At 32.6% G+C, this 23,038-nt stretch overlaps 1 protein-coding gene across 1 annotated transcript; it reads left to right on the top strand.

Annotated features, from left to right (window-relative positions):
• The first annotated feature begins 2,357 nt into the window (after window positions 1–2,357).
• Window positions 2,358–22,624, top strand: LOC107452278 (pancreatic lipase-related protein 2-like). The gene is made up of 7 exons (XM_043047821.2): window positions 2,358–2,514; window positions 4,325–4,581; window positions 7,467–7,613; window positions 9,962–10,070; window positions 11,965–12,081; window positions 16,590–16,682; window positions 22,201–22,624. Exons 1-7 carry the CDS (start codon window positions 2,409–2,411, stop codon window positions 22,452–22,454), a joined length of 1,083 nt encoding a protein of 360 aa, XP_042903755.1. The 5' UTR covers window positions 2,358–2,408; the 3' UTR covers window positions 22,455–22,624.
• The last annotated feature ends 414 nt before the right edge of the window (window positions 22,625–23,038 follow it).

Raw genomic sequence — 23,038 nt, 5'->3', positions numbered from 1 at the left:
TTTGATGGAGCCAAACATAGTGATTTTGGCGGTGAGGTGGAGACAGATTTTTGTGTTAGAATTGGCAGTGCACGCATAGCTCCTTCGGAATTGTATAGTTTTGATATGGATGTAGAACAAAACTTTGATTATGCCAAAAATAGTGATTTTGGCGGGGAGGAGGAGCCAAAATGTGTTTATAGAATTGGAAGTGCGCGCATAGTTCCTTCTAAAATGAACTGTGTGGATATGGATGAAGCCAAAAAATTTGGTGGAGACAAAGGCAGTGATTATAGCGACGAGTTGGAGCCAAAGCTTTGTTATAGAATTGGCAGTGCTCGCATAGATCACTCCAAAATGTATTGTGCGAATGTTGATGGAGAAAAAAAGTTTGATGTAGCCAAAACCAGTGATTTTGGTAAAGGAGAGGAGCCAAAGCTTTCTAATCGAATTGGAAGCACTTGCATAGCTCCTTCAAGGATGTGTATCTCCATGGTGTGATTTTGAGAAAAAAATGGCTGACATCGAAGCGATTTTCGAAAATGACAGACAGTAAAATTGACTATGACATTTAAAATGACTGAAAAATGTCTGATATTAAAATGACTATGACATTAAAAAGGACTTATTGAATTGTATATTAAAATAAGTCTGTAATTAAAAAAAAAAAAAANAAACTATTTCGCTGGAAGACACTCGTAAAGCTCCCACAAAACAACATCTTTGCTGACCCTCACCTCCACGTGGTATCGCCCGGGCAACGGTTAATCCGGCTAACGAGGGCAGCGGACGTGGGAGCAAAAATAGTATCCTAAAAAATTCTACTATTGTACAAACTGATATTATCAAAAGAACAACTAAATTCTAAAATTAGGAATGATCGAATTGAAGACAAATAAAATCACATTTAAAAGCGCGGTCTGAAAAACTTTCAAATGAGTGTAAAGTCTCTAAAATTATCTCATTACCTTTTTCATTCTACAAGAGTGAAAATTAACTAGACTTTAATTTTCACATTTAAAAAAATATCGAGGATTTTCACCAAGATCGACTTATAACTTAGTCATGGATTTCTTATGAGCCACAGTTCAAGAAAGAGGAACTTTCGGAATTAAGTCTTTAAATCCATAACAAGCGACCGTTCACTAAAGAAAGAAAGAAAGAAAAAAAAAAGGAAAAAGAAAATAGATGAAAGCTCAAAACGTTATCAAAACTTAAATTCGGAAGATAATTATCGGACATGTAAATCAATAAAAACTGCAGAAATATTTTTAAAACTGAAACTTTAAAAAAGTTTTAAAACTTAAACCTTTACATTTTTTAAATAACGATAGTTTTTGCTCGTTTAAAAAATAATTATTTTTAGTGTTTGTTTCTTTTTCTGCGATATATAACTAAAGTAACGATTTAATAAATCATTAGTATTTTAAAATCTGCATCCAACTTATATTTTAAATATGTAAGCTTTCAAAAAAAACGTATTAAAAAAGTCTTTTCAAATATAGATTCTCGATTAAATTTAATATACTTATATAGGATATAAAATGAGTTTTTCCCCAATCCAAAACAAGGATATTTTATAGCTTGTATTACGTAGACTAAAGGAAAAATGTATATTAAGTGCAAATAAAGTGAAGAAATGGTTGTACTATAGTTTCAGTTTTCGAAACAGGAACACTGAGTAAAGTTACGGTTAGAAAGTGAAGGAGGTTTTAATTTAGAAAACTGAAACACTAGTTTGTCTAAATCGGTACTTAATTTTAATTTATAACAAGTTTTTAATTTTTTTCTTCTTTTTTTGCTCAAATTTTTTTTAACCTGTTATTAAATTAACAGAGGGAACCAGAAGTTATTTAACCTTATATTTTATCCGAAAATTTACATATTACTTATTTAAAACATATTGTCCTTTGCTTACAGAAGTTACTGACTAACTTATTTACAGATTACGATCCAATAAACTACAAGTATAGTTGTATACATAGGTGCATCTTATCATTAATTATCAAATTTTTCTCATTTAAAACATATTGTCCTTTGCTAACAGAACTTACTGGATAATTTACTTGCAGATTTCGATACAATAAACTACAAGTGTAGTTGTATAGACAGGTGCATATTATCGTGAATTATCTTTGAACCGGATCTCGTATAAACTATAAGCCAGATTAGTTTTCGTTACATTGCACTTTAAACTAATATGACATCAGATAAGTATCAAGCATCATTTATTTAACTAGCCAACATTAAGTAAAACATAAAATGATTAAATATGTATAAATTTAAAAATAATTGAAATTCATTTAAATTCATGACAGTACAGTTTTTTCTTTAAAATATATAAAAAATAATTTATTTTATTCTGGTGAACATTTCCATTAGGTTAGCTTGCAAACAATATTCTTTTAAGTTTAGTTTCAAGTGTTAAAATGTGGCTGACGGCATCGTTTGCAGCCGCATTAGTTAATATAGTTTTAAGTTATAGTTATCCGGATAACTTAACTAGTCTGTATCCAGACGATGCGAATAATCACAGTAAGTAAATTAGTAAATTTTGAAAAAGTGTAGATGAACCATATATATTACCAGAATAGTATTATTATTCATAGATTTTTAAGTTAATGTTTTCTAGATATTACAAAAAAAAATGATAGAGAAAATTTAAAGAGAAAAATTATGAAAAATTTTTGTAGTGGTTTATTTCTGCTTAAATAATAGCCAGAACTTATATTTTTTTTTATCGTGATTTAAGAAGAAAAACAGCTGTTAACAATTTTGAAAAAATTTAACTGTGAAACTAATTTTTGACCAAAAAATATATATTTTTACCTTGTAAAAATATTATCTTTAGCAAAAGCAAATAAGCAAGCATAAATAGCCCTTGGCGACCTGATTAGTCCCCTTTCGAAATTATCTTGTACAACACATAAACTTTAATAGTAACCAAGCCGATTGCGCAGTATTAAAACATCAGTATTATAGACAACAAAAGTATTGAAATTATTGCCAACTCTGTCACGAGATAAGATAAAATTAAAATAATAAATAAATAAATAAAAATCTTAATGCTCTATTGCGTACTGCACTACTTCCTCACGCACCTCTCGAGCCATAACTTGAGAATCGTATTTTGATATGTTATTGTTCGAAAAGTGTCACCATTAATTGATATAACTGTACGCTTCAGTACTGCAGTAAGAACGAGTCGTAAAACAAAATCCCTCAATTTACACCTTACCGATATTTGAACTGATTTCTGTACGGGTGATATCGGCGATTGAAATATAAAAAAAGTTAGATACCTTGTTGGTCTGCAAAATTCATACCTAATTTAAACTTTTACAAGGCCAAATTCCTTTTTTGAATGTAAATTCATATTAATTGTATTTTAATGTACCCATATTTATACCAGTATACCAAGGGTCAGCTACTCTGTAGACAAGAACATCCTGTAAAAAAACATCTGTTAAATTTACAGGGAAAAAAACTATCAATGACGCCCAGTCAACGTCGGGATTCGAATCTGGGTCACCTCACTGGGAAGCGAGTACTCTATCTCCTGAGCCCACGACAGCTTTGTTTGATTAAGAAGAAAAATCTTAAACTGTTTTTATCTTAAAAATCTTACGTATTAAATCATATTTAAGTCAATCAATGCGCTTAGTCAACACGTTTAGTCAATTAAGTCAATAAATAAGTTTAAAACTATATTGCCCTACCCTTATAAAAACGTCTGACAATTTAACTTAGAGAAAAATAATATCTAAAGGCAAATAATAATCAGGTAGAATATCAATTTAACAGTGAAGTTGAATTACAATTTTAGTTATACGATATTCAAAAATATACAATAATTAAAAACAAGTATAGAAACTAATCGTAAAATGATACATAAATAAAAAAAGATTAAGTTATCTTACGGCAGAACTATATGGGAAAAACTATAATTTGAATTGATAGTTTAAATTCGGTTATAATAAAAGCGAAAAATAGAATTTCGTAAAAAAAAAACAGCTTCAAATCGGTAAATATACGAAGAAAGTCTGTAAAAAAATATATAAATTAAATAAAAAGGGAATTTTTTCGCAAAACACGGATAGCGATAAAAAACAGAAAAAATTTAGATTTATCTTTAAACAGTTTTTTTTTCTGCAAAAATTATGCTTTTTTTTTTTTATCTGTAGAGTTGACTTTTATTTTTTATAGAGAACTTTCTATATAATTCTCTTTTGCAAGCATAATATTTGAAAATAATTACTTATTGTTATAATTCTTATCAAAACAAGAACATGTGCAATGTGAAAAAGTGAATTGGCGTCTTTCTAATGGCCCGTTTTTCCCACAGTGAACTTCACGACAAAATGTTTTGGTGACTTGGGTTGTTTCTATACCGGTCCACCCTGGTATCATCCTCTGTACAGACCAGTAACTGTACCGCCGCAAGAACTGCACACAAAGTTTTTGCTGTATACACGCTCCAATAAAAAGAAGCCCTACCATCTGAAACCAACACCAAAATCACTGTCAAAGTCTCCTTTCAAAGATAATTCACAAACAAAAGTACTCATTCACGGATATTTAGGTGATCCAACAGATTTTTCAGTAAGGAAACTATAAAGGTCTCATTGTTTGTATTATCTTGACAGATTTACAATCTTATTTATTATCTTATTTTTTATCTTTATTATTTATTTATTATCTTAACAACTTTAAAAGTTTTCATTCATGGATAAGAAGAAAATACAATTGTGTTTACAGTAAGATAGTTAAAAAAAATTATTTATTCAAATTTGATCTATGTATTCAATATTGCTCTATTTATAAAATTATCCACGTATAGTTGTATGAAACTTCCGTAGGCCTGTGAAGAAATGTTGAAATAGCCTATGGAAAAATTTAATCAAGACTATAAGACACTATAACTCCACTGTATAAAAAAAATACCATATAATGTCCCAATTTGGTTTCATCTATGGTAAAATTTTACCATACACTTTACCTATATATGCATGGGAAAAACTTACCAAACGCGTATGGAAAATATTTGCCATTTGCCAAACGTATGACAAAAAATTTTCATACGTTTATGGTAAAATTTTACCGTAGGCGAAACCCCATAGGTATATCCTATGGTAATTTTTGTGCCAAACCTCTGGCAAATTTTCCTAAGGGAAAATACTAGGTGCGGGTATAAATTTCCAAGACTGAACTATTGAAAATATTGTGTGAATTATATTATATAATTATTATATATATAATATATTTATTATATAATTATTATATAATTATTATATATATTATATAACTATAATTATATACTACTATTATTATATAACTACTTGCCGTAATGCACTTTGATATAAAAGTTTCAGAAAAGAAAACTTCTTTATGACATACAGAACAAACAGAAATCTTCTTTTGGAATACTTTTAAATTTAAACGTTGGGGCTTTTTAATGACTTCAGAATCTGCACCGTATTAAGTTTATACAGTGAGCAAAATAAAAAAAACTGATCGACCTGAATTACTTTATATGACTGAAATATAAAAATATGACTTTTTCGAAATTCGATTTTACTGAAACTGTTTGACCGATTTAGCTTAAATTTTGGATTTAGTTATTCAGAATTGCATTCTTTAAAATTATGTAAAAATAAAAATGATATTAAGCAATTCAAAATTTTTTCGACTTTTATTAAATAAAATAATTAAAACTTACTAAAAGTTACATTTTGCATGGAGTTAATTGCAATAAACTTTATAATTGCGAGCAAAAATTTTTCAATTCGTTTTAAAGATTCTCGAGATATGGTGATACATACAAAATGTAAAATTAACATTAACAGGTCCCCTAAAATTAAGGGGTTAACTTAGAACCCCTCTCCTATTCAAACTATTAGGACCATACTTCGAGAGTCATAAATTCAAATCCATTGAAGAAAAGGTATGTTTATTTAGAGAATGCATAGTTTTGTTTCTAATTTCGTAACTTAAATATCGTCTGAACTAATTAGCATATTTTAGGTCACCCCCTTGAACCATTAAGATTGAGTTTTAGAGCGTGCAGATCCAATCATTAGATTAAAAGTTATGTAGGGTGGTTAGTATATTTTTTTGCGCATTGTACATAGTTGCCATAGTACATGGAATCAATTGGAAGAACATAATGTACAAAATAATGAGGGGGAATTTTGTTAATGACATTTAAATACAACTTAAAAAATATTTTGCTGAATTTTGATACGATAGCAAAATGTTAAAGCTTCGTACCTTTAGAATTCCGTTTTAGTTTCAGAGGTTATGGAGAGAATTCACTCACCCTATATTCTTCCGGAAAGTCTGATGCAAACTTTTTGTGGCCGAATCTAAAATCTTTAAAAGAGCAAGATTACTGCGAAACATATTAAAAGAGTATCTAACTCACATAATGTTTTCAGGAACGTTAAAAACTTTAAGAACATTAGAGCATACGAAAAGAGGACTTTAAAAGTCGTTTACTGAAACATTTTTGCAGCAGATTATAAAAGTGCATCACATATTAGGTGAAGATTACTACGAAACATGTTAAATTAGTACATAATTCACATAATATTTTCAGGAGCTATTGCATCGAGAAAATGAATAGCCACACCTTGTGCCATACTGATTTATATTAAAAAAATTATACATTTTGAACCCCATTTCGTATGTAGTTAGAAAAATTTTATAATATACATTTACCTAGGGTTTATTTTGAAACCCTTTGTTTGGTGCAGCGTGTCCTTCTGTGGACTTTGAGCATTAAACCCTACATTCAATTCAATTCTCACGAGCACGAGTCCAACGCCCTACCTACCAGGCTATCCCGACCCCCCCTTCCCTTTTGATTGGACTTGGCTTCTCGGTAGAAAATCTTGAATCTTAAAGGCACCATATCCGTCGATACGCATAACTTCAATGTGGTTCTGAGACAGCTCTTTACCGCGTGATGGAGAATTTTTAAGGCAATGTTTTATGTCACTTTTAATTATATTTTATTCCTTCATTTCCTTTTGTGTTTGCATTTCTTTTTATATTTGTACCATACTTTGCCATTGGAAATAGAATATAAAGGTATAAAAACAGCGTAGTCATTCATACGCTTTACTCGCAGACAACATTGTCCTCGTCTGTAGCGACTGTTTACAATAGTAAAAACTCTAAAGGACACATTAAATGTCTTCCCTTTATAGTGTACAATTTGTCTACAGTAAGAACTACCTTCGACACCAAGTCTAAAGCCATCAGCTGTGATGGAAAGCAAGAAATAGTCCATGTAGCTTCTTTCTTCCCGATTCTTGCTCCCTCGCCAACTCGAGTCAAAACCTGTCTTGAATATTAACCCAACACTTACCTGAAATAGGTCTCGTAACCTAGGTACCGACACTGCTCCAGAAAAATGGCGAAGGTGGTTCTTTCCACAGACAGATTATAAAAAACCTTTCATTCATCTTTTTTCTTCCCACCAGGGAATAGTAAAAGAGTTGCTGAAGAACTTCTCCTTCAACCTAATCGTTGTTGACTGGTCACGTGATAACAAAGACCCTTTACATCAAGCAGTTGCCAACGCCAGATTGACCGGAGCTTATATAGCTAAACTTCTTCGTTTCATAATGGTTTAGTATAAATTAAACATTTTCCACACTTTCAACTTTTTACATTTAAATTTAGTTATTTTGCAAAGATTTCTAATTGAAAAATAATTTGAAACAGAACAATTAAATAGTATTTTGGAAATCATTCTTATTTCCGAGTAGACGAAAGAATAGAGCGATAATTAATTCAGTTTAGTCTTCAAATAGTAATGTGTTTTCTCAATGAAGCTCAGGGATGAGATTGGCCAAATGGCAAAAAAGCTAAATTTTCACGCCAGTAAATCTTACATGATTTATAGCAAAACTATCAGTAACATACTCTCATCCAGTTTCGCTGATGTTGTAATGCCTATATATAGCAAGAATCATCGATAGAAAAACTGCCGCATTTATAATATAACTAATTCAAGAAAAAAAACTTACCTTTTACAAGAATCGCGATAAAGGATTTTAAAATTGCGTGAATACAAATAGCTATTTTGGATTTTAAATCGCTCGTTGCATTTTAAATCGAATCGTTGCATAGAATTTTAAAAATGCCAATACAAATCGCGATATTGGATTTTTAAATCTCGTAAATAAGAACTGTAATGAACGATATTGAAATTGCGTGAATAAAAATCAGGTAAATACGAGCTAACTAGGGAACGGGTAAAAATGAGAAAAATCTTATTTTCTGCTCTTAAAAGCTAATAGCTGAAATAAGCAGTATGCGGAAGGGTTGGCAGCTACGTAGTTTGAATTTTCTATATATCTTTCGATATATTATAATCAAATCGGAAATAGATATAATTATTTTATTTCAGTGACTGAGTTTTCAGACAAAACGGAATATATATATATATATATATGAATATATATATGAATATATATATATATGAATATATATATATATNAGGCTGAAATTTGAGAGACCTGCCTTTGAAAAAGTAAAGAAAACAAATATACTAAGTCTGGAAATGACCCAATTTTATTTTTTCGACAACTAATGTTCAACTACGTAGCCCTGTAATTTTGAACCAATCCAGAAGTCAAGGAAACTCCTGGATCAGTAACCCCAGAGGTGTTGATTTGTAATGGGAACATGGAGGACTTTGCGACTCGACAGATTTAACGAGCATCAGTCACCATTTACTACACGTGGAGTCTTAGGCCGGCGGGGATCGAACCCACGAACTCTGCGATACGAACTCTCGCTAAGCATTCGCCACCTCGTTGAATGCAATAAAATCGTAAATTAGGCGAAAAATATTGTGCTTCGGCGAAAACATTTTAAGAAAAATATATATTTCTCTCGTTCCTCGGGAAAACAAACGTTCAAGAAAAAAAATTTTGAACAAATCCAACAGTTTTTATTCGAATTCAGTAATTTCCGTTAGATATGTCGCATAACCAATTCGAATTATATTTATTACAGATAATTTAAGCATAGCAACAAGAGGGGTTACGTAAGCGAGAGACAAACTAACGTAAAATACAAATTACCACGTTCGTTGCTGGATCACACAATATGTCATGAAATTCTTTCCCAGAGTTTGTGCCAATAAAAAAGATTAAGTTAAAGCAAAGTGCATATTATCATAGAATTATTTTTGCATAAAATAGGTTTTCTCGTGACCATAACATGTACAATAACACGACAACAACGTAATGTTTATTCAAGTTTATCATTACATTGCTGCTCTAATGAGTTATCAAAAACTAACCCTATCCTCTCTATTCCTATGTATTTCTTTTCATCAAAGACAATAAAACATCTACATTTTTCATCCTCTTTCAAAGTCATGGTTCATTTATTTTTTCCCAACTAATACATTTTAATAAAATTTTATAAGCTTTGACATGCTATATAATTTGATAAGTTCTACACCTTTATAAAATTTTCACTGCTTTTACTATTTGATAGTTTCTTACACTTTATGAAAATTGATAATTTCATACCATTTTATAAAATTTGATAAGTTCATACTCTTTTCTAAAATTTGATAAGTTCGTTCACTTTAAAAAAATTTAAACGTTCTCAACATTCCTAAAGTTTAATGAGATACTTATTTATTGTATTTATTCAATTTTATAAAGTTTGAAAAGTTCTGTGCACTTTAATATAATCTAACAAGCTCGTATATTTTTGTTAAAAAAGGACTCTTGATTTGAATTTGCAATTTATAAAATAATTCAATTTGTAGTAAATTTGTATTTTGATACGAAGTTTTCTACGGGAAAAAAACAATCATTAAAAAATGTTAAGATTTGCCATAGGGCTAAGAATTTTAAAATTTGACTAACAATTTTGATAGTTGGCTAATTTATTGGCTTAATAATTGGAAATCATAGTTTTTTCAGTCAGGTTCATACATATTTATTTATAGTCTCAAACTGGATTGAAAGCAGAAGACATTCATCTCATTGGACACAGCCTCGGAGGACAACTTGTTGGTTATGTCGGAGAAAGAATTCACAACTTGGGCAGAATCACAGGTATGTAATTAAAAGTTGCATCGGAAGGGATCAAAACTAGTTCGATGCATTTTTTTGAGTCCCACAGTAGTCTGACCGTAGACACGAATCCGAGTAGAGCAGTCCCGCACTGGACTGATCGTAAAGACGCGGTTTCCAGTAGAACAGTCTAGCAGTGAACTGATCGTAAAGACACGGTTCCCAGTAGAACAGTCTAGCAGTGAACTGATCGTAAAGACACGGTACCCAGTAGAACAGTCTAGCAGTGAACTGATTGTAAAGATACGGTTCCCAGTAGAACAATCTAGTAGTCAACTGATCGCAAAGACACGGTTTCCAGTAGAACACCGAAGTCAAGCATCACTGGCTGCGGCAGTCAGTAAGCAGGTGGGTGACCACTTTGATCAACCTACGTAGGGACAAAGGGATCGCGGTCCTCGTTAAAGCGGAAAGTGCTCCACTTCGAAAGCATGTCGTTGGGCTACTAAAGTAGAGCAGGCATCCCCTCAGCAGAGGATCAAAAAGCATATCTTCGGATCATCCTCAGGAATGCTTCCCAGACCGTCGCCAACTGCCCATTGTACAGCTTTAGTGTGGCGTAAATAAAATATCTACCTACCCAGTAGAAACCAGTTAAGAATCACTGGCAGCGGTCAGTGAGTGGATGGGTCATCTTTTTGATCAGCTTGCTTTGGAACCGAAGGTGTGCGCTATCGGTCCTTGATAAATTGTTCTACCATAAAGTGCTTGGCTTCGCACGCAGATCGTCGGGCTACTAAAGTAGGGGATGCATCTCTTCCGCAGAGGGTAAAAATTGTGAGTGGGATGTTTTCGAATCATCCTCAATGATGTTTCCTAGACCGTCACTAATAACCAATCATGCAGCTCTAGAGCATCGTAAATAAAGTACTACTACTGCTTTTTTTCGATAAGTTCTTACACTTTTCGACTGGAGTGCCTATGTTTGAAAAGTAGCAGCAGAAAAGAATAATAAGATGATTTCTAACCAATTTCCATTCTTTTCTCTTTTTTATTCTTCTTTTTTTAATTGGACAAGACATAGCTACTACACGTATACTAAAACCTTGTCACCACTTCTATAAAAATCGAATTTGAATAAATGTTTTTTTGAAAGAAAAAAAAAAGATCATTGGTTGGTTATTGGCATTAAAAAATATTGTTTTATGTAAATTAAAATAGTTTCGATTGAGCTTGTACAAGTATGAAATATTTTGACAGTTTAACTAATTTAATCAAAAATTTGATAAGTGTTTGCACATTATTATTAGATTTCATTGAAACACTTTTATAAATTTTGATAAGTTCTTACTCTTTGAAAAATGTTTATGAAACGGTGCAGGGTCGCATCATGAGCTCATACTTTTTTATGAAACTTGATAAGTTCATAAACTTTTATAATAATTAGTGAGTATTGGTACATTTTAATAAAATTTTATAAGCTTTGACATGCTATATAATTTGATAAGTTCTACACCTTTATAAAATGTTCACTGCTTATACAATTTGATAGTTTCTTACACTTAATGAAAATTGATAATTTCATACCATTTTATAAAATTTGATAAGTTCATACTCTTTTCTTAAATTTGATAAGTTCGTTCACTTTAAAAAAATTTAAACGTTCTCAACATTCATAAAGTTTAATGAGATACTTATTTATTGTATTTATTCAATTTTATAAAGTTTGAAAAGTTCTGTGCACTTTAATATAATCTAACAAGCTCGTATATTTTTGTTAAAAAAATTTGATAAATACATAAACTTTCATATTTTAATGAAGTTTAATAAGTTCATACCCTTTATTAAAATATCATTAACTCTTACACTTTTATAAAAATTGGTAAGTTCGCGCACATACATAAAATTTCGTTACTTGTTTTTCTTTATTTTTTAGCCTTGGATCCAGGAGGTCCATACTTTGACAATGCACCCAATGAAGTCTGTTTAGATAGAAGTGATGCTATCTTTGTTGATGTTTTACAGACGAACTATGGATATAGTGCTTATACAGGTAAGCATCATACCCTCACATCATACTCAGCAGATGTTCCAACCGAGAATTCTTAAATCTTCCTAAAAGGGTTCCCCTTTTCCGTCCAACCATAAATTCCTCCAATTGAATATAAAGTTAAATGACACAGAGGCTGGAACCGGCTATATTACGCCAAACCTAGGGACGGGACAGCCAAGTTGGTATAGCGTCGGTCCCATGTCCAAGAGGCCGTGAGTTCGAACCCCGCCAGCCGAAGTAGTAAATGGTGACTGGTGCAAGTTAGATCGGTGGAGCCACAAATTCCTCCATGTTCCCAAAACAAATCATACCTCAGGGGGTACTGAATTGGAGATTTTATTTTATAACCGTCGTTGAACAGCCGTTGCAATTCATTGTTCAACTCCGTAGTTTGGAGCGTAGAGTGTTAACATGGAGGGCTTTTTTGATAAAACTAACCCGCATTTTCTCCACGAAGTCCTGAACGAGGGCAAATTTCTCCCAATACTTTATCCAGGAGTTCCCTTGTCTTCTGGATTGGGTTCAAAATTACAAGGCTATGGATTTGAACATTAGTAGTCGTATCCCCAAAAAATTTGGTCGACTATTTTACGACGGTATGAAAATAAATATCATTTAAAAAAACTGTAGATTGGGAAGAGAAGCCGATTGCAGATTTGAAATCAGTGACGTGAAAATATCCAAAATCCGTTAAGAAATCTCACGCAACAGGAAAAAAAATTTATTTTTCTGTGTAATTATTCTTCTGTGTAATTTATTTATTTAGCTTGCGTGTTCTATTTCAATTTTTTACGGCATCGGAACCCTAAATAAAAGAACATTTTCGGGGGTGAACTCTAAGTTAATATATAAAATTTATTAGAGGCAGTGTACGTACTAACCAAACAAAGAACACTAGTTATTTTGATAATAATTAATGTGAAAAATGAAACTTTTCTCTATCATCGTCCTATCAATAAAACTTTTAAAATGATACGATGATATGTCAAGCAATTGAATTTGCAAGACTAGAGTGGTACGTAGTCTCGCTCAGAATTTGGTGTCATTTATTAAAAATAAATAAAATATCATGGTTTTCGACAAAGAACTCGATTAAATGTTGAGAATGAGAGAAACATAATTCTTTATTCCTGATTTTGTCATTTTATTTTGAATAGAAAAGTAATTTTGCTTTACCTTTTTTTTACTCACATTTTACTTCAATAGTTTTATGAGAGAGAAAAAATTTTATGAGAGGAAAGAAATTTTCGGAGGAAAAAATTCCACTGTGTTTTTTTCGAAAATTTGAAATGTCACAAATCAGTTTTTTTGGTATATTTTTATCAGATATAATTGCACTTTATGCATTTTTTATTTAATATTTGACATTTGTGATTTTGATGAAAATTTATAGGATATGTTTGTTTTATATATACAAAAGTATTCGAATCGGTTTTTTTTTTCTTTCTTTTACGAAAAAAAAATTTTTTGGAGTAGCGGATCAAAACTTAAGATGTTCTAGAATTATAAGGAACAGAAAATTTCTTTATTTACATGAGGTACCCCACTGTTCGGGAAATGAGTGAAATACGATACTGACCATTATTTTGTATTCGACTACTGCTTCCAATCTAAATATTGAGACGGAAATACTTTCAGTGGACCTTTGCATCAGGAGGTCATGTAAAAATTCCTTAAGAAGTTACGTGCAAATAATAGTTTTACGTAAAAAAAACACATCCTGAAAATTTCAACAAAATCAAAAATGTTAAGTATCCAACCTTGCCTGATTTGCCAGATTTTTTCTTTTTAATGGCTCTTAGGTTTGACTATTTATTGCTTAAGATTTGTCATATTGTTTAGTTTGCAACTCATAACAAGTCAATTTTTTTTATCCTTTTCCAAAATAAAAGAGAATCTCAGAAAATTAATCACTCACTTCTCTTTGTTGATAAACAAAATAATAAGATAATGGCAGAAGAAAGAAAACAGTACCATTGTACAAGATGCTGCAGTTACGAAGGAGAGAAGATAGCACCTTTATAACAGCTGATGCAGTTAAGCACCATTGTACTAGTTACTGCAGTTATAAAGGGAAGACGATAGCACCATTGCACTAGCTGGTACAGTTATGAAGTGAAAAAGATAACACCATTGCACTAGCTGCTGCAGTTATGAGGGGAAGAAGATATCACCATTGCACTAGCTGCTGCAGTTATGAAGGAGAAAAGATAACACCATTGCACTAGCTGGTGCAGTTATGAAGGGAAAAAGATAACACCATTGCACTAGCTGCTGCAGTTATGAGGGGAGGAAGATAGCACCATTGCACTAGCTGCTGCAGTTATGAGGGGAAGAAGATAGCACCATTGCACTAGCTGGTGCAGTTATAAAGGGAAAAAGATAACACCATTGCACTAGCTGGTGCAGTTATGAGGGGAAGAAGATAGCACCATTGCACTAGCTGCCGCAGTTATGAAGGGAAAAAGATAACACCATTGCACTAGCTGGTGCAGTTATGAAGGGAAGAAGATAGTACCAATGTACTAGCTGCTGCAGTTAAGCACCATTGCACAAGCTGCTGCAGTTATGAGGGGAAGAAGATAGCACCATTGCACTATCTGCTTCAGTTACAAAGGGAAGATGGCGCCATTGCACTAGTTACTGCAGTTATGAAGGGAAGACGATAGCACCATTGAACTAGCTGCTGAAGTTAAGCAATTTAGCACTAGCTGCTGCAGTTAATAAGGGAAGAAGATAGCACCATTGCACTATCTGTTTAAGTTAGAAAGAGAAGATGGCGCCATTGTAGTAGCTACTGCAGTTATAAAGGAAACTCTCCTTCTGTTAATCGCATTAGATTGATAAAAATCATTCTTTTCTGTCAAGTGAAAAGCGATCACAATGCATAGCTACCAACACGAGCAGGAAAAAAATCTGTAGATTTCACGAAAGATAAATTTCATGATAATTACTGCATAATGTACTAAACATTTTACTCAGGGAATTTTAGGGATTTTTATGGTCATCAAAATAACAATATTTTCCTGCAATATTTTCCGGTTATGACTGACATTGAATAAACTAGAAATGATATTTATCATGTTTACTCATAATTTTGAATATTAATAGGCTATAATTCGTCAAAGATAGTTAAAAGACTTTTTAATTAATTTTAAAAGGTTCTGAATTATGTTAATTTTAAAACTACCAAGTCTATGGAAATTTTGTTATCTCTTTCGTAATTTGAAGTGACTTTTGCAAAAAAAAAGAAGAAAAAAATGAGTGTTCAAAAGATCCACTTCTCTTCCTTTCAAGAAATTGCAATACTTAAATGTGTTTGGAAAAAGAAGTTAACTAGAATTTGTAATGCATTAAGTTTATAAATTAAAACAGTTCTAAAAATACTTTTCTTAAAGAAAAGTTTTAAAATTTTTCAGTTTTTATTTGACATGTTCGTAACAAATACTTGTTCCTTTAAAAAAGTAACAGAAAAAACAAGTAACTTTCGTTACAAGTAATGAAAGTAAAAGTATTGTCAAGTATGGAAGGAATTTCTACCCAGAATCCTCACTTATAGTGGCAGCAACTCTGATTTATTTAACCTCTCCAATGAGTGACTATGACTGAGAGTGACTATGACTCAGATAATTGGAGGATCAATGTCAAATAATCTTGATACTGACACGATAAGAAAAGTGTTTAGAGATCAAATATCGTATTATACTTACTTTTTTTTATCACAAGTTTTTTATTGTATAAATGATCGTATCGCTTTTCATGAAATGCGTCGTTTATAAAAATAAAAATTTCATTTTACTTTTTATAGCAAAATATGCAGTTATTTTAGAAATATATTATGATCTCATTTCAAACATTCATGATCAATTTAGAACTTAAAATATTTTGCACAATATTTATTTTATTTCTTTGTTGAGAAATACGCAATTATTTCTACATATTTTGTTACTAATTTAGATATTCTCAGATCAATTTAGTAAATTCATAGATTCAATACAGAAATTTTATTGTTAAGACATCTATGCATAATAGTCAATCAGGAAATATATTTTAACATATCACCTTAAAATACGACTAAAAACTTTTAAATCACATTTTCTACGCATCAATATTTTTTTCCCTCGTATGGAAGGGAAAAATTATCAAAGATCATCACGTTCAGAGTAGATGAAAATAAAGTTCTGGATACTTCCAAGCATCCTTTAAGTATACTTCAAAGTATCCAGGGCTTTAGAAGAAAATACTCCAGTTGTGCTTACTTGTAGCCTCCAATGAAGGAGAGTTTAATTTTAGAATACCTTATTAATTTAATAGCTTAGAAAATGTCCCAGAAAATTTTCCGGAAAAAACTTACCTCGATCAGAAAACTGTTTATGATTTGATCAATAGCTGTTATAATAAAGATTGAACTATACCATAGCATCCCGTTAAAAGAGGAAAACTAAAACTCATTTTCCAAAATTTCACTCGAATCCATGAAATAAATTCCTTTAAATTATCTCTTTAAGGCATTGGTGTAGGTCCGGTTGTTGGGCATGCTGTCTTCTCGATCAACGGTGGTCGTCATCAACCTGGCTGCGACTACAAATCTGTCATTAAACGTAAGTTTTCATTTCATTACAGCCCCTTCTAACTAGTTACTGGTGCACACTGAATCTGTCAAGGTGACAAAGTACTCCAAGTTCTCATAACAAATCAATACCTCTAGGAGTACTGTATGGGAGACTGATCGTGCTCTGGTCCAGGTCAAATTTACGGTCTGCGGATGGATGGTGTGTGAATGTGTTCTCCCTGTAAAACAGGATGTGACGGATCATCCTTGTCTCCGGATCATCCTCAGTTCTGTTTCCCAGACCAATGCCAATAGCCCATTGCGCAGCTTTAGTGCGGCGTAAATAAAAGTACCTTACACTAACAAATCAGTGATGAACGCATTTTTGACGCAATAGCCGTATTGGCGATCACAACGCTCAAATACGCCATCTGGGGAGAGACCGGTTTCGTGCCTTTGGCCCATCTCCTCCTCTTTTCAGTTGTATGGATGGGTGATCGTGTAAAGCTAAGGGTAGTGGCGCTAGATTGAAAGGTAAATTTGCTCTTTCAAGACTTCCGGGTTACTGCTTCCGATATATTTTTACGCCGCAGATTGAAAAAACGCGCCATCATATTATTGCATCATATCTTTTGCAGTATTTCACATGNGTTCCATATAGTTTTCCAACTTAAAAGATTTTAATCTATACGAAAATCAAGAGAGAAACTAACGTACTTCCTCCCTCTGTGAGTCTCCACACGCTAATGGGGAAAGCATGCGAAATGTTGCCATTGGTAGAGAGGTGCCACCTGCAGCACATTTCGATCGCCCATTCCTGACTACAGTTACCGCGCCTACTAAACCATTCTCACTGGATAAGATTTTTTCGTATGCGTAAAATATCGCTTGTGAAAATGAATCTGACGAATTTTTTAAGGGTAAATAATTTCCCCTAAACTGCTGGTTTTCACTCGCATGCTAACTCTGATCATGGGAGCCAATTTCAAAGTGTTGTTGTTGTTAATTTACGTCGCACTAGAGCTGCGCAATGGGCTATTGGCGACGGTCTGGGAAACATTCCGGAGGATGATCCGAAGACATGCCATCACAATTTTGATCCTCTGCGGAGGGGATGGCACCCCCGCTTCGGTAGCCCGACGACCTGCGCGCGAAGTCGAGCACTTTACGGTAGCACAGTTTAACGAGGACCAATACCGCACACCCTCGGTCCCTAAGCAGGCTGATCCATGTGGTCACCCACCGCAGCCAGTGAACTTGACTTCGGTGATCTGCTGGGAACCGTGTCTTATCGATCAGTCCACTGCGGGACCGCCGGTAATGAGAATGGTTCTTTAAAACTTGGTTAGAATTTCAGCAATTTACTAAAATCACAATTCGCGATAGCAACAGTCGAATACGATGCCCTGGAGAGATCAGTTCCATGTCTTGACCCTTCCTCCTCTCCTCAGTTGTATGGGATTGTAGTGCATTTTTCTCTTTCATATTTAACTGTCTAAAATATTTTCTAAAATTTCCAAGATATTCTCTTTAACACTAGAAAGACGGAAATTTAGTCTATCCCTATATTGCCCAAAAGCAGTCAAAATGACTAGATTGTGAAAGAATAACCAATGTGTAAAGAAATTTGTTTGAAATTAATTTTTTACATTATTTACAGTTATATAACAAGTTATTAGTAAATATTAACAATAAAAAAAATTCTATGTTGTGCAAAAAGTCACAAAATTCTAAGATATTGTGTCATTTTCATCATTGTTTCTCCAATTGATATTAGAAAACAGTCAAAATGACTTCCTCAGACAATCTAGTGTTAAGACCTACGTTTAATGTAGTTTTAAGCTCTAAAAAGTTTTTAATCTATTTCAAAATAAAGACAGAACTTACATTCTTCCTTTTCCTGTGAAAGTCCACACACTAATATAATGGTGAAAGCATGCGAAGTGTTGCCTCAGATAGATAGTTTCGTGCTGCGCCACCTGTAGCCCATTTCGATCGCCAAATATTAATTTAAAATTGAAGCAACTGGACAATATGGTTAAAAGTAGAAGCTAATATCAAATTTTGAAATCGTCGTTGAACAGCCGACGCATTTTTGAGTTTACGACCACCATCAACTATTTATGATCAACTCCATTGCCTTGTGATTTTGAACCCAATCTGGAAGTAAAAAGTACTCCTAGAACAAGTATTGGAAAAAATTTGCCTTCATTGAGATTTTTTTTTCCTTTGATGGAACTAACTAGCATTTGCGTAACATGGAGGAAAAACACCACAGAAACCTCCCTCGGTTCGCCTGACTGCAAGGGAAGGCTAACCCATAAACAATGATATTTTACGTCAGCACTATGGTCGGGGCGAGCCGGGTGCAGAATTCAAATAGATCAGCCATCACTGGGATTCAAACCCTGTTCGCTTTATAGGGAAGCGAGTGCTCTTTCCCCTGAGCACCCACAGCCGCTATCATCAAATTATAAAATCATTTATCTTTTTACCTAAACATTAAATTTGGTTCAATTACATTTGAGCTTACTAAGTCGGCTGCATATTCTCTTACTGTTGTTAGCCCGTTGGAATGGAATCCAAATCTCGATTGCGAAAGTTCACGTCTGCAAAGTTTTTTTTAGGAGGGATGACACGTGATCTTGTGCTCTATGAACAAAATACCTTCACAACGGGTTTTAGGATACTACTTAGTCTTGGTGGCTCAGTGGATAGAGCGTTCGCCTCGCAATGAGGTGAACCGAATTCGAATCCCAGAGATGGCTGGTCCATACTAAATTCCGCTCGCACGAACCACAGTGCTGAAGGAAAATATGCTGAGTGGTGGACGGATCATGGGTTTAGAGTGCCCTAGCCATCAGCCTAACCGTGGGAGGTTTTTGTGGTTTCCCTCTCCGTGTAACACAAATGCGAATTAGGTGCATCAAAAAGTCCTCCACGACGGCAATTTTCTGCCAATACTTGATCTAGGAGTTCTCTTGTCTTTTGGATTGCGCTCAAAATCACAAGGTTACGGAGTTCAATATTAGTAGCCGTAAACCCAAAAATTGGGTGTGATGTTCAAAGAGGGTTTGGACTATATCGTGGGGAAACTTTTTTCATGGCAAAGATTGTTTAACGACCATTGGCATTTTAAAATTTAAAAGAAAGTGAATTCAGCTATACCAAGAGAAACCAGAAAGTTTCAAATGCTGATGAAATGTTTACAAAATATCAAAATGCAAACTAATTATTGCAGAGTTACTTCCCAACTGCATAATTCTGCCACGATTGCATTTCATTATTTCAGCATTCAATTCAGCATGGAAGTATTATTTCAGCATTCACCCAGTTTTGCAAGGGGGCAAAAGAAAAAATCCGGAACTTTTTGGAATAGTACACAGGCTACCGTAAATGTCAAAAATCAAGAAAATGTCAACAATCACATAGTTGCTCTGGTGAATGTCCGAAATATTTGTTATATCCGATTTGATATTAATTTATTTGTTGATATTATTATATTTATTCAATATTTTAATATCTGATGTGGATAGATTAGGAGAAACGTCAGTGTTCGGAGTACCGGCAAATGCATACTCGGCAGTGGCACTTGACTTTAAAAGAACATTGATGTAGGGCACACCGGGAAAATGTATACAGAGTAGGAGCACTTAATTTGACCTAGTATATATTTCAGACATTTACCAAAGCGACTATGTGACTGTCAACATTCCCTGGTGAAATTCACCAACCTCCAATTTCGGCCAGGCACAGTATCATACATGCAATAAACTACTTTCAAAAATTTCAAACTAAAAAAATTATAATGTGCCTGTAATAATATAATATATAATAAAAGCAAATTTAATCACAAAAGGAAATAGAAAATATACTATGCAAAAATAAAATATACTATTTTTAATTTTAGGATTACTTAGTTTAGAACAAAAAGTTCTGTAAGTTTCCCGCAGAATTTTATCCATACTGAACAACGCATGATAGTGTCAAACCAATGCATGGAAAAATTTAATAACTCTGTTTCGTTAAAAAGAAGAAAGAAAAAAACAGTATTAATTAGTTGATATTTTCTTTAGTATATTAGTTCTTAAGTATTCATAGTATATTGTTGATATTCTTAAAATTTGCAATTTAGTTCAAAATTTCCTTAATTAAATAATTTTAAAGTAGAGTTTCAATAATCTTGAAATGATAATACACTCTGTGGCAGAATGTTTCGGGGCTTTCTGCGACTAACATCCCCAGCGCTAATATATATATATAACTTTAAGATACTTTTAATTATAACAATTACTAATTTAAAGTAACAGAAATGTGTTTACAGCAGATAGTACAGAATAAAAATTTTAAAAAAGAATTCTTTCTCATATTATGTGCGATATTCTTGCATTTTGTGGGGGGGGGGAATGTACTAATTATTTCTTCTTTCGAATTTTGTAAATTATTACAAATTAAAATTCGTAAAATCCGTGCAGTAACTCCCAAAAGAAAGATCGACGACAAAATCGCGCGAATGATACTGTATAAAAAAAAAGAGAAACTTAAATAAGTATGTAAAACATGGTGTTCTTTAATGGGAAAAAAATGAAAGGAAGAGCACAGTTTCAAGAACAAACTATCTTTTAAGCTTTCGTGATTTCTGAATTTTGTATTTTATATTATTAATTTGAAATTCTAGCTGAATTCGGACATTACTGATATTTTTTAAAATCTTCAATGAAAATAGAAAAATCACAATTATTTTTTTCTTCTCTGAGGCGCAAGATAGACATCTTTGAAAAAAAATTCCGCAAAAAAAATTTTTTTTTCGAGAAATTACGCAGAAAGAAAATTTTTCTGCAAAAACTCTAAAGCTCTGCGACAATGTCGCCGCAATTATGCTAGAGCGATAATACAATGAATATGTCACTTTAAATACTGTACAAAATTTTAGAGAATGATCAATCAATTCATAATTCAAAAATTCTATGATATGACGCTATTTTGTTAAGAATCTATATTTTTAAACCAAACCACATAGACAAATATTATAAACAAATCAATAACTGTGGAACTATAAAAGTAAATCCTGCAGGAGGTGTTACTAGGTTTGTTAAAAATTATAAATAAGCATATGACCTCTGAATTCATCACCATAAAAAATTTGACGACTTAAAAATTGTTAATTGAAGTTTTTTGACTGAACTGAACTCCCAAAATTTTTTAAGCAATGAATCCTGCGGATAAGACAGTCTGAATATAATTAGAGGACACCCCTTAATTGGGATTGCCGAATCTTACAATTTCTACAGATATTAAAATAAAAAATTGGATCCAAAATTCAAATCTATATGTTAAAAACTCGCCTTTGAAAATAGGATATACTGAACACACACAAGGAATCAAAAATATCAGGACAAAATATTTTTCCATCAGGAATATCGGACAACTATTAATCCAGTCCCTTCCGTGATATAGCATTCTCTTAAAATCTTGAATTATGCCCTAAATAAATATGTATCTAAACATTTTGCACTGGTGAACTCAAAAACTTAACTATTTTGTAATTAACTATTCTGTTATTTCAGTTAAAGGCAAACATAATAAAAAGACAATTCCAAATCCGTGCAGCCACGATCGAGCTCTGGACAATTTTCAGTCTTCCATCAGTACTTGTCAGTACACTTCATACGCATGCTTCTCCTATGAAGGATTTAAGGCTGGACTCTGCAAAGACACTCCATTCACGAACAGGATGGGATTCCATGCTGTCAAACCACCCTTTCAGCTCAATTATTTCTTGGACACCACTAGTAAATCTCCCTACTGTGAACCCAAATAAATCTCTTTCAAATATTAAAGCTCCTAAATTTTATATACTTCTGATTGCAATATAGTTATTAATCCTCATTAAATTATAAAGCTCTAGATTGCATTTTTTTCAGAAATAGTTTTCACATTTTTGACATTAACAAGGTTTTTCGAAGGAAATGGCTCTCTCACAAGGAAAATAAAAAAGCCATAGTTTATATGCCTTACACTTGAAACAAAACCATAATTTTAAACTGTGTGTGCCAATTTACTGTCAAGAATTATCTGGATTTTTGAACAAACAAAAATTAAATATTTCAAAAGTTATTTAACTTCTTTAAAAATCACTAACTAGGCAACATTTTTACACCAAGATGAAAATTATCAAAATCTATGATTTATTCCCTGTTTTTGCAAATTTCTATGAACCTAAGTAATGCAGCATTGGAGTAAAGTTCTAAATATTAGAAAATTAGATCACAAACTCTTTATCTCAAAACTGTGACTTTTTGCCACATTAATGCTTTGCACCTTTTTCAGAGTAAACACAGAGGGCACTGGCTAAAAATAGGCTAAACTTGATCTAACGGTCACGAGTAGATGTTTCAAACTTAT

Source organism: Parasteatoda tepidariorum, chromosome 10 (assembly GCF_043381705.1).
Source record: "Parasteatoda tepidariorum isolate YZ-2023 chromosome 10, CAS_Ptep_4.0, whole genome shotgun sequence".
Classification (NCBI taxonomy): domain Eukaryota; kingdom Metazoa; phylum Arthropoda; class Arachnida; order Araneae; family Theridiidae; genus Parasteatoda; species Parasteatoda tepidariorum.
The sequence above is the reverse complement of the archived record's forward strand: the minus strand, read 5'-3'. Positions and strand labels throughout refer to the sequence as shown.

What these genes read in the sequence shown, in the direction of transcription:
- LOC107452278 (XM_043047821.2), top strand. Translation starts at nt 2,409, where the DNA reads ATGTGGCTGACGGCATCGTTTGCAGCCGCATTAGTTAATATAGTTTTA. An exon ending in AGACGATGCGAATAATCACA is followed by an intron (nt 2,515 to 4,324) that starts GTAAGTAAATTA and finishes TTTTTCCCACAG; the next exon opens with TGAACTTCACGACAAAATGT. An exon ending in CTACAAATCTGTCATTAAAC is followed by an intron (nt 16,683 to 22,200) that starts GTAAGTTTTCAT and finishes CTGTTATTTCAG; the next exon opens with TTAAAGGCAAACATAATAAA.